Source organism: Colossoma macropomum, unplaced genomic scaffold (assembly GCF_904425465.1).
Source record: "Colossoma macropomum unplaced genomic scaffold, Colossoma_macropomum, whole genome shotgun sequence".
NCBI lineage: Eukaryota > Metazoa > Chordata > Actinopteri > Characiformes > Serrasalmidae > Colossoma > Colossoma macropomum.
This window is the reverse complement of record NW_023494808.1, coordinates 12,889,335-12,901,705: the sequence shown is the minus strand read 5'-3', so window position 1 is coordinate 12,901,705 and position 12,371 is coordinate 12,889,335. Positions and strand designations below refer to the sequence as shown.

Below are 12,371 nucleotides of genomic sequence, written 5' to 3'. Positions count from 1 at the left end.
GTCAGGACCGAGACTCAAGGCACAAACGTGAAACCAGCTACAGTCTACTAGGAGAGATTGTTCTTCATATGTTACAGCGTGTTGTTTATGTTGAGCTTGAATTACGAAAGATTATGATTTTAATTTTATCTGAAGGCTTCAGTGTACGCCACCGGTGTGGACATCATTTAGATACTATGAACAGTTAGATGCATTTGAGCTTGAATCGGTTCACAACTGGTTCAGAAGAGCGATTCATTCACGAGTCGTTCATCGCCAGTGTTTGTGCTCTCCGTCTACCTTGCTTTCTCGCCCTCTTTCCTTCCCTCCTTCTTGTCTCAGGCTTTTCAACTCTCTTTTCATCTCCAGTCTTATGCTTTGTGAAAACTGGAGTGTTATTTATTACATATGATAACTGTTATCATACTTCTCCAGACTCATGTCACACATGGATTTTTGTTGGGAGAAGCACTGAATTAATTTATGAGGTGCACACAGTTTACTTTGTACTTCATATACGTTACCAACCTAAATATTACGAATGCATTATCATACCAGTACTTGTAATTGTTTTATATCTGACCAATATTTAAAGCAGTCTTGGACATAAATGTGTCTCTAAGCTACTGTACTAAAAATGCATTTTGTTCATTTTATTGTATTCGTTATCCTTCACAAATAGATGTCATATTTCTCCGTAAGGCTATTCTAGGTGGATATAGTCTCAAATTGTAAATTTATATAAATATTTATGTTTTGGCGTAAGCATCAGCAGATATGTACATGAAAAATACCAGATACCCGCCCATAATTCCCATATAAGTGTACTCCAACTTAATATATAAGGAAAATGAATTAGAAGATTGAATGCAATTGCAGACTTTTTCTTCTCACACAGGACCAGTCAGGACTGTTTGTGACTGGCTGTGAACATAACAGCAAGAATGCTGTCTTTTACATCTGTTTGACTGACTAATTGTGTTGTTTCTTTTCCAAAAATTGGGAAATTCTGAAGATTTGACGTCTGTCGGAAAGAATGATGAAATCATGTCGAAAGAGGCAAAACAAAGACTAGTTTGGCTCTTTTGGCCGCTGTCCCATTTAGAACCTCATGGAAAGTAAGCCTGCTGTGTGTGGGGCAGCCTGGTACCATCACTGACCACTGTCTCTGTCCATCACAACTACAGGACAATGCACAAAGGACACACTCACTGGCCAAATGAAAACAGCAAGTGCAGAATTGTGCTATGTCACAGTCAGAACTGCTGTGAACAGTTACTGCATGTGAAAAGAAAAGAACAGGGGTCAGTACATGATTGCTTTAGGAAACTGTGCCCTTCCATATTTGATAGTTTGGTGAAGTAATGGAAACTTATGACCACAAGTTAGCGATGTTGTCCACTTTTATAGATATCATACAGTGTCAGAACCAAATAAAGAAGTCAGTTGGGGATTGCCTACAAGGAAATTTGATTTGATTGTGGTTTGATGTGAAATGTTTATTGTAAAGAAATCTTAATTGGTAGAAAATCTAAATCTAAATTTCTTTTCAGTGGTAATAGGAACCAGGGTTCTCAAAGTCTAGAGCACAAATATAGATATATTATTTACTATCCAAAAAGGCCAGCAAACATATCCATTTATTCTGAGTTTTTATGTGATGTTAATAATAGTACAATAGTGGAAAATCTGGGGAAAAAGTTTTCTCTTGGTTCTGTTTTTGTTACTACACTCTGCATGTACATCTTTACCATGAATATATATATTTTAGGCCAAACCTTAACTTATAAGGTATCGGACCCTTCATATGTCTGATTCCACCAACACTGAACAATTCTGACTCTGTAATTTTCTCAAAAATGGCTCATGTCAAAACAAACCACTCTAAATACATGAGAGGCATTTTGTTACCCTTCCTAGACTATTCTTGTTTTCCCTTGTTGACTTGTTTTCCTTCTCTACCTCAGGGTGCATGTCGGGAGAGACTAGTGAGACTAGCCGTCTTACTTGCAGCAGTTAGACAGTTCAATACATGGACAGGGCCTCCCTCGCTTCCCTAGGCTTCTCCTTAAATACCTATAGCCCCTCCCAGTGGACTAAACCAAAATTACATTTAGGCATTCTTAAGGCAAAATAATCATATTCCAGTTAAAAATACAAGCATATTCAGCATTTAGTTCAAGTATATCTTTCTACAGATTTCATTCATGGCAAATGTTCAATATTAGCAATTAGATCATTTTTGTTTTTCTTTTTCCAGGCCGACCTGTGTACCCCCTGTCCCTGTGTCCCTTCCAGGCCTGCAGACCCACATCAGGACCAAATGACCCCCGCCGTCACTCTCTCCAGGAAACAGGTAAGTAACTTTCTCTTTATATTATTTAAAATAAAAGGCTCAGTCATATCTTTGTCTCTTTCAGTCTTGATCCATGGCTGTTGGTGATATGCTAGACCAGCTAGCATCATCACAGTGCATTGTAGAGAAACATACCTACCCTGATTTCTTTACAGTGGTATTGCTAGGAACCAGGGGTCATGATGTCTTCAAAAATAGCTGTTTTATTTGCAAAAGCATCAGTGAAACTACAGTGTTCCGTGTTTTTATATGTAATGATAATAATGGCCCAATACAGGCAAATCTGAAAAAATAAGTTCTTTGTGGACTACTTTGCCTTATAACATCTTGTATGTACCCATCCATCATGAAAGGCTTTTAAAATTGTTTAAGGTCAAAACCTTATCTCAGACTGATCATAAAACAACATCTCAAACATCAGGCAGCATATCCCTCAGTGAGGGAGCCTTTAGAAGCACACATTAACATGTCAAAACCTGTGATAAACACATTAAAAGGCAGATTATTACTTGTAGCAACTCTCTAGCTTAATATGGAGGAACTTCAGGAAATCGGGAGAACGGTTAAGCTAAGTATTAGTAAAAGTGACATTTTTATGGTAGCATTCATTCATTGGCTGAGTTATAATGATTGGAGGTGCTGCTGCCTCCCCATCCCACCTGGAAATTACACGTGTGTCTGATAGCCTTCTAACATCAGTCATTGGGGTAGTTGCACTTAGCAGCATTAAACTTTTTAATCACCACCACTGTGAACAGTTCTTACTTGGTAAGTTTCTTTAGGACTGAGCATTTCACATCAAACGACTCTGAATGATTTTGCTTGCATCTTAGCAGTTGACCAGTGGAGGAATTCACAAAAATTCGTGGAATTCCCCTTGTAGCTCTGTATTAAATTTAATCTGATTCCTCAGTCAAAACAAGCGTGAGTCTACCTGATACGGCGCTAAACTTCCTGCAAACCAACTGTCAAATCATGTCTTAATCAGCCCCACAAAACAAACATGGTCATCATTTTGTTATTTAAAAGCTTTCAGAATTGTCTCTGTGTATTTCATTGTCATTTTAACACAAGTTTTAATTCTACTAAAAATTATCCTATACATTTAAATAAAAAAATGCATTTCTTTACAAGGATCAAGACTTAAAACAGTCTTCCTACAGCTCATTTATACTTACAGTAATTTTATTTCAGGCCTAAGCTAAAACAGCAACAGAAATTATGCAAATCCTCATGTCACTGGGCCTAACTGTGTACAGTTCAGTCTTTTAATTACTTTTAATTTAAAACAAGTGTCAAGTATCCATGGTGGATTTTTTAAATGATTAGATTAAAATGTGCTTCACTTACAGTAATCTCGCCTTAAAGCCTAGCAAAACCAAGGTGAAGAAAAACAGCAACATCTAGTGGCAGATCTGTGATTTTTTTAAATGACAGCTATTGGGTTTAGTTTAAACAGCAGGTGTGTTTTAAACTACAGCTTCCAAGGACACAAATGAATGGAAGAACCCATGTGACTAATTCAGGTTTAAACTTGGGTTAAACTCTAAACCACAGCTAAGCTAAAGACAGAGCAGTTGCCTTATTAGCTTTGTTTTCCTAGTTAATCTAAACACTTTCTTTATTCATAATTCTTATAACTCAGTGTGGCTGCTGAGGGTTTATCCAGATGTGTAAGTGTTAGACAACAGCAAAGATAGTTTATCATGGCTGGAGTTTATTTTCAATCAACACTGTTTTAGGTTTAATGAACAATTCCAAAAAATCATCACAAATCCAACTCATGGAAACACTTTTTTAGTGCATTCACTGGTTACAGCTGAAAACCAGAGCAAACAGTATCAATATATTGAGATCATGGTGTTGCTGACAGAGCAATGACAGAACCATGTTAATCTTCAGATGAGGAAAAACTAAGCTTTGCTCCTGTTTGACACACGAAGTTTAGCTTGGTACTACAGCGGGCATCATTCCAGAGGACTTCAGCTGCAGAATTACAGAGATATATATTAGTCACACATGACATATATATGACCAGCCACTTCATGCAGTACGCCTTCTTGTTGTCTGTTTCGTCAGCTCCGCATATAGCTGCGCATTGTAATTGTAGTTCTACAATTACAGACTGTAGTCCGTCTGCTTCTCTGCATACTTTATTAGGCCCCTATTACCCTGTTCTTAAATGGTCAGCATCCCCTCAGGACCACCAGAGAGCAAGTATTATTTGGTGGTGGATCATTCCCAGCACTGCAGTGACACTGACGTGGTGGTGGTGTGTTAGTGTGTGTTGGGCTAGTCTGAGTCATTGCTCTGTCCAGCAGTGCTGCTGGAGTTTTAAACACCTCAGTGTCACTGCTGGACTGAGAATAGCCCACCAACCAAAAATATCCAGCCAACAGCGTCCTATTGCTAGCGTCCTGTTACCACTGATGAATGACTAGAGGATGACCAACACAAACTGTGCAGCAACAGATGAGCTACTGTCTCTGACTTTACATCTACAAGGTGGACCAACAAGATTCATGTTTAAAAACTCCAGCAACAGCGCTGAGCAGTGAGACACATACTAACATGCCACCAGTGCTTTGATTGATCCACCACCTGAGTGGTGGCTCTGTGGAGGTCCTGGCCATAGAAAAACAGGGTAAAAGGGGGCTGCCATGGTATGCAGGGAAACAGATGGACTACAGTCTGTACTTGTAGAACTACAAAGTGCACTTGTATGATCAGAGGGCCTGATAAAATGGACAAAGCATGTAGTAGGTGGTAGGTGTACTTAATGAAGTGGCCAGGTGGTATACATATATACATATACATAGATTATGATAATGTGATTCTTCTATGTAGAATATCTGGCATGTATTTGGGGTGCTTCTCATGTATTTGGGCGTTTACCTCCGAAGTTCATTTCCGCACATTTCTCAGCCCGTTCTTTGTTGTTTGGCTCACCAGAGTGCCACGCTTTGTAATCAAATTTAGACCCGTCACTCCAAAACCAAGTAAAATCCTGGAGAAAGTAAAGACAGCGGAGAATATTATTGGTCTTATATTGGCTGTTGGTGGGGGAAAAAGACCTAGAAAGGTCAAATCAGTCTGAAAAAGACTGGAAATCTTTTTGATTATATTATAGACCAATTACATTACTTATAGTGCTCAGTGTTAACCATAATAATGTGCTTATTTTCAGTTAATATATTAACACACAATGTTACTTTGTTAGTAATCTGGAATTTTCTACTGTTGAGCATTGTGCCCCTTTTTATTGTATAAACCTGAACAATTGACAATTACGTGTAAATTTCAAATACTTTGTCAAGAGCAAAAGTCTAAAGGTGACCTACCTGAGTGGCATCATGAGCGCCTATCCATGTTCGTAAGTATGTGCCATCTTTGCTTCTGCCTAACTTCTTGAGAAAATCTTGTGTTTGAGCACTGTGGATAGCCGCAAGGTTTCCTCCTAAGGAAATGCAGTATTCCTGAAAAAAATACAGAGAACAGACCAGATTATTAAACCGATCATTTTGGTTTAACCAAAACTGTCCTTAGTGGGGTTTTTATTTATTTTATTTTTTTTCTAACAATGAAGTTCTTCTTGACTGTGATCTTAACCTCACAGCTAGATTGAGAGTTTAGATATTAGTGAAACAGTGAATACCTCTGCCTCAGCCCAGGTTTTTTTTTCAGCAATGTGTTTATAGCAGGTTTTCCCAAATCTTGCCCAATCGTTCTCACATTTTCTGCCAACTGTAAATAAAAGAAAAACGGTAGTGATAATTTATATAGCAATCTTAAGCAAATAAATAAGTAAATCAGTGAGTAAATACACAGCAAAAGAGGTATGATTTAAAAACAACTGTCGCTTCTTTGAGTCTTAAAAACTCATGGTGCTCATCATCCATTTCTGGTTAGAATACTGGCCATCTTTTCCAGTAGTCAAGCTAAGATCTCATCAATTGCATGTATGAATTGTTCTATTCTATAACGTAGTTTGACTGCATTGAAGTGTTTTAAATAAATTTACCTGCAGATCCTTGTGCAGACACATCCTGAGTCATCATGAAGACGACAAGAAGTATTAAAATCCGCATTGTGGTCGAACTCTTTGAGAAGGCAAAAACAACGTATGAGTACAGAACAGAATTAACAGTGACTAATTGCAAGTGTAATGTATCTAGCAAGAATTTGGCTGATCAACTAAATAGTACATTTAATACATATAATAAAAATGTTAATGTATAAGTCCAAAAAGCTGTAACATAATAACAATAATAATCATAATCGTACCAGAGTAGACACAGTTCACAGCGGAGCAAGGCAGATTAGTGCTCTTGTGAAGGAGAGGTTTGCGAACGAGAACTTACCACCTACTTTTATAAGCAAAAGTTCACTCCAAAATATATAGCAGTGCAATGCACCAATACGAACAGTCTTATAAGCTTTCCTCTCCATATTAGGTAAACGCTTTTCTTTTGTCTACTAATCACAGCTGTCATCATGAGTTTCAGCTTTGTTCTTACCTAATGTACCCCTGTAGGGTGGGGTTAGTTTTCTGCTAGATGCCAGGACTGAAATGCTGCTATCCACGTTGTGTACATTTCAATATAAGGCTGCAAACAAGTTATGAGAAGTCCAAAAAGAAAAACAAATATACACAGTAGACTTCACAAGAGAGGGGTAAAATGTTCTTTCCTTTTACTCTAGGGTTATGTGTGGCCTTATCACTGTAATCAATTGCCCATATGTGCTAGTGGGCTCCAAATTCTACCCCAGAGCAATACTTTACAACAGCAAAACTCAATCACATCTCAATAAGGCCACCAGAATACGATATGGGGCTGATACAGTGGACAGCATCAGCCCAATCATTCAAGAAAATTAGCGCCAAGACTAATTAGTCCATCGACAATTTAAAACCCATAATTTTATATTTAATACATGGTCAACAACTGTTTTGGTGCAAAACACATACAATACAGTAGTATATATCATCAACAAGTCTTATGTGGCCAAAGGACAAATAACTATTGCACAAATACTTTGTAATAGGCCCTTAGAATGCAGTTTAAGCTGTGACTTAGTTAAAAGCCAGACTTAAGCTCTAGTAAGCACCTTTTCTAGAGCACCAACTTAATTAAGAAGACACAGCCGTCTAGGGCACCCGCAGTCTCGCTAATCAAGTAGAGAAAGGAAACTAAGGAAAAGTGAAACTTGAGAGGACAACTACTGCAGAAAATGAAACTAGAGTGGGAAGTTAAAGAGGAAAAAAATAAGAAAAGCAAACTAGGAGGGAGCACTAAGGAGGAAGAACAGTGACCATTATCACCAGTCGTACTGCTCAATCTGTAATACAAATAAACATGCAGTTAGCTCCTTAGCGGTGCTAGCTGACTCCAGAAAGTAATAAAATAGAATGAATCAGTGAGCTTGTACCTGTCAAATAGCAGCACTAGTGGTACTAAATGCCTGACCTCCCGTTGTCCCACAGCACCTAAATACTCTCCATGCTCTGTAAAAAATGAATGGGCATGTATTTCAATGAGTTTGAACCAGATATTAACCATAAAGGCTCTAGAATAGTTGTAGGTGCTTTTACCTGCACAGTAGCATACAAACAAACACCTCCAGTTCCTAGAGCATCACTCTACATACTTTAATATTTGAGCTAGAACTTGGAGAACTCAACAATTCTCACTACTAGCATATGTAAGATATTTTATGTGCAGCATTTCTTTTGGTCCATTTGTCATGAATGTACACAATGTAAAAGGCAGCTTTTGTGCTCAAATGATGTAGAAAAATAAAAGTGCAATACTTAAAACAATGTTAAAGTAATGTTAATCTTCTTCAGATGAGGAAAAACGAATCTTTGCTCCACTGTAGTGATTGCTTTTCAATTTAGCACAAATTCCTTTCCATAAGATTGGCTGATGCTAGTTATGTTTCCATAGTGGCTAGTGCTGGTGGTCAGCCAAATGAACACTGCATGCACTCACACAAATCTCTATGGTTAGTCAGAGTTAAATGTAGAGTTAAGTAAAGCCACATGTTCTTCACCAGATTGAAAATATAAGGAAAAAAACCTGTCATTCTGCTAGCATACATGCTAAAAACATTAGAATTGGCTATGCAGCTAACAAATAAACAAACATTACTCAGTGTGTCTTATAAACATGTTAGAAATTAGAACTTTTTTGTTTTCCTAAGCCCCTTGTTGACTTTTAGTTTATGCATTTACTGCTTTTTATTTACGATTGTTTGTGTCAACCCAACAACCCCAATTCACATTGTGCTTGATGCAGCGTTATATGCCTGAAATCTAACAATTGTGGAAAATGTTTGCAGTCAGCTTGAGTAATTGCGATTATATCAGATAACTACGATCATCTTAAATAATTGCGATTAGGCAATTATGTAATAATAATGACAGGCCCACCAGTTTGGGACCAAATAAATGATGGTCACATTTCACATAACATGTTTAGAAGGCACACAAATGTTTGCTAGTAGATCCATCAAGAACATGTAGCTTTACTTACATATAACTCTTACAGGTGTAACCATAGGCAATTGTGTGAGTGTGGGCACAGTGTACATTCGGCAGTGCAGTGTTAACTACTAAGGAAACATAGCCAGCATCAGCCAATGTTATGGAAAGGAATTTGAAATTGAAAGCAGTCGCTAGAGAGGTGAAACATAAAATGCAATGCTCATGTGAGATTCTTTTTCCAGTGACATGCAGAATATGTGCCAAAATGAAAAACAAACCCTCTAATACATTGTTTTAACATCACTTTACATTTCACTTTACTGAAAAAAATGCATTGAGGATTTGCAGTTTATGCTGAATTCTTGCCAGAATTTAGTACAATCCACCTTAAAATGTAATAAAGGCGCAACTATATTGCACCGTGCAGTACTTACACCAACATCAAATCAATTTAATGGGTATTTTCCTTTTCATTTGGGCATGTTTTTCACGTTAGTGTTCAAATACAATCTGGTGTGCATTGCTTTTTGCTATTTTCATTTCAGTGAGGCAAATACGTTTGAAGTACAAAAAAGGTCAGATAATGCAAAAACAACTTAACAGAGGCTTTGCTGTTCATTTTGGCACATATTGTGCATGTCACCTATGGAAAAGTAATGTGATGTGTGCATTGTATTTCACTGTTTTCACTGTTCTGATTGCATTTCAGTGAGAAAAATCCGTTTACAGCACTGCACAGTGGAAAACAATATAGTCGGGCCCTCATTATATTTTAAAGAAAGTTGTATTTAATTCTGACTTGAATTCAGCATTTCGTTTTTAAAATGCAAAACCTCATGCATTGTTTTACTAAAGAGGTAAAGCAACATGTGTAATACAGTGTAATACAGGGTATACTGCATATTCTGCATGTCACTGTGGAAAAGCAATGTCGTGTGCATTGCATGTCATGTTTGTCCGCTGTAGTCATTGCTTTTCAATGTGGCAGGTTCATACAATACAGCCACTCCATGCAGTCTAGCCACTTTAGGCTAGCATTTTAATAGTTGCATATAATTAACATGAACAGTTATTTATATGAAAATCATCAGCTAAAATTTCATGATCCCTGTACACTAATTTAAGTGATGGTTCAGCCAGAAATCACATTTACACAATTTTCCCCAAATGTAATTGATCAACCAAAACATGTTTAAAGTGACACCACACCATTCTTGACGGACTGACTACATTTGGGGCATGGGTGCATTCTGTGTGTGCATGAGCTATCAAACCACAACGGCAATAAATTCTGCCTGGCTACATTTAGGCAAATAGTACTTGATTTGAAGACTGCAGTGTCTAGGTGATGGAATAAACAGTATACAATGTTTCTGTACATATATTTTGCATTGATGAGGTTGGAAGCAGATCTGCACACCACAAAGGTTCTGTTTTCATGTACCAGTTAGAACTGCAGAGCAACAGGGTGTTGTGACATCCTTAATAAGTTTACAGCAAAGCACATTCATGCCATTTCATACCAAAGGAGGAACCTGCTTTATCAGGCAATATGCTGATAGTGAGCAGTTGAAAATTTTCATCATGATTTGACATTGTTTTGAAACACATCTGTGAGTCAAGGGTAAGGTCAAAACTAGGTTCACAACTTATGTTTATTTTGTTTATTTTGACAGTTGAATGTAGAAAAGAGCTGACTGTTGTTGTACAGCGTACTAATGCAAGGATTAGGCTACACTTTCAAAAGCGGTATAGTAAAATGGCAAAATGTGTGGTTTCTTGAACTACATGGCATGTACTTTGCTGACTACATGGCTTCCCAGTTTTTCTATTTTGCATATCTGTCACACTTGAATGTTTCAGATCATCAAACTACTTTTAATAGTGGACAAATATTAGACAAAGTCCAAGTAAACACAAAATGCTGTTATTAAATGATGATTTCATTTATTGAAGGAAAAATGCTGTTCAGCCCTAACTGTCCCTATGTGAAAAAGTAATTGCCCTCTTAGCTACTAAATCAACTAGTTAACCAAATTCAGTTGACTGTTTGGTTCAATTCATTTCACTAGACACACCCAGGCATGAATACTGCCAGACCTGTTAAATCTGAACATCACTTAAATAGAACCTGTCAGGCAATGTGAAGCAGGCTAGAAGGTCTCATAAAGCAGCACATGAAGCCACATTCTGAAGAGATTCAAATACAGATGCTGAATCTACCAGTCTGGAAAAGGTTTCAGAGCCATTGCTAAGGCTCTGGGACTCCAGCGAACCACAGTGAGAGCCATTATCTCCAAATGGAGAAAGCTTGGAACAGTGGGGAACCTTCTCAGGAGTGGCCGGTCGACCAACATTTCACCAAGAGTGCATCAACGACTCATGCATGAACGGAAGAACCCAGACGGAAAGAACTGCAGGCCTCACTTGCCTCATTTAAGGTCAGTGTACATGATTCCAAAATAAGAAAGACACTGGGCAAAAATGGCATCTATGGGGGAGTCACAAGGCGCAAACCACTGCTGACCAAAAAGAACACAAAGACTCATCTAGCATTTGCCAAAAAACCCCAAGAATCCCCCTTGAATCCCATTGAGATGCTGTGGCAAGACCTTAAACGGGCGGTTCATGCCCAAAAAAAAATGTCGGCCGGATTCCTCCACATAGAGGTAAAAGACTCATTGCAGGTTATCACAGACGTTTAATTGCAGTTGTTACTGCCAAGGGTGACACAACCAGTTATCAGGTTGTGACAAATTAGCAATATGACAAATTAGCAAAAATGGATGAAGTTGGGTGAGGGGCAAATACTTTTTCACAGCACTGTATAACCTTCATTCTATAATGATTATAATATAATGCCATGTCCCACTAAACCCATTCATAAACAGTATTGGTGTATGTTTAGAACATGAGTTCTGCCAAAGGCCTTATAAAGGAGAAGGAAATGGTTCACGGGTTGAATTGGATAAATTAGATGATTGTGGGGATATGCGCATCTGCAATAACCTGAACAACCCAACAGATCATATTTTTTGTACGTTATTTAAGCTAAAAACTACAATACAATTTATTAGGGCAATAATAAATGACTCTTTGCATAATAAATTAGTTCGTTATGACTTTGATTAATCGATTTATCACGAAACTGTTAGTCTGTATTAATCTGGCAGTAATGTTTCATTTAACAAATTAAAAATGCAAGGATTATTCTTCTTTAATATATGTAAAACAGCATAAAATACTTAACCTAAGTTCTTGTTCATATTTTTTAAAAAGGCTTTTGTCAAGGCAATAGATTTGACAGGTATGGTGGTTTCCTGTATTTCTCCTCCAATGACAAAACAAAATTAAATAGCTTCTGCGTGGTCCATAGCATACTAGTGTGATCAACTGTGTCATATTTGGAGACTTAATGCCTGGTCATCACATGTAAGATAGCAATGACCATTTGCACAATGTCAGCTTTGTCAAATATATGTTTATATCAGTCAACATTCAAATACTGAACGAGTTCTGTTTTCTGGTGGATATAAGGCTGCAAGTGTA

The 12,371-nt window shown here is 37.6% G+C and overlaps 1 protein-coding gene across 1 annotated transcript; it reads right to left on the bottom strand.

The window, feature by feature from the left end:
- Positions 1-4,032: 4,032 nt before the first annotated feature.
- si:dkeyp-75b4.10 (ladderlectin) lies at positions 4,033-6,750 on the bottom strand. The gene is made up of 6 exons (XM_036557754.1): positions 6,620-6,750; positions 6,357-6,435; positions 5,991-6,079; positions 5,677-5,811; positions 5,231-5,342; positions 4,033-4,321 (listed from the first exon to the last, which is right to left on the bottom strand). The coding sequence occupies exons 2-6, from the start codon at positions 6,421-6,423 to the stop codon at positions 4,227-4,229; spliced, it is 498 nt and encodes a 165-aa protein (XP_036413647.1). The 5' UTR covers positions 6,424-6,435; positions 6,620-6,750; the 3' UTR covers positions 4,033-4,226.
- Positions 6,751-12,371: the final 5,621 nt, after the last annotated feature.

Excerpts from the sequence above, each read along its gene's own strand:
- si:dkeyp-75b4.10 (XM_036557754.1), bottom strand. The coding sequence starts at position 6,423 with ATGCGGATTTTAATACTTCTTGTCGTCTTCATGATGACTCAGGATGTG. Across the intron at positions 5,812-5,990 it reads AAACCTGGGCTGAGGCAGAG|GAATACTGCATTTCCTTAGG; the intron begins GTATTCACTGTT and ends TATTTTTTTCAG. Across the intron at positions 5,343-5,676 it reads GCGCTCATGATGCCACTCAG|GATTTTACTTGGTTTTGGAG; the intron begins GTAGGTCACCTT and ends TACTTTCTCCAG.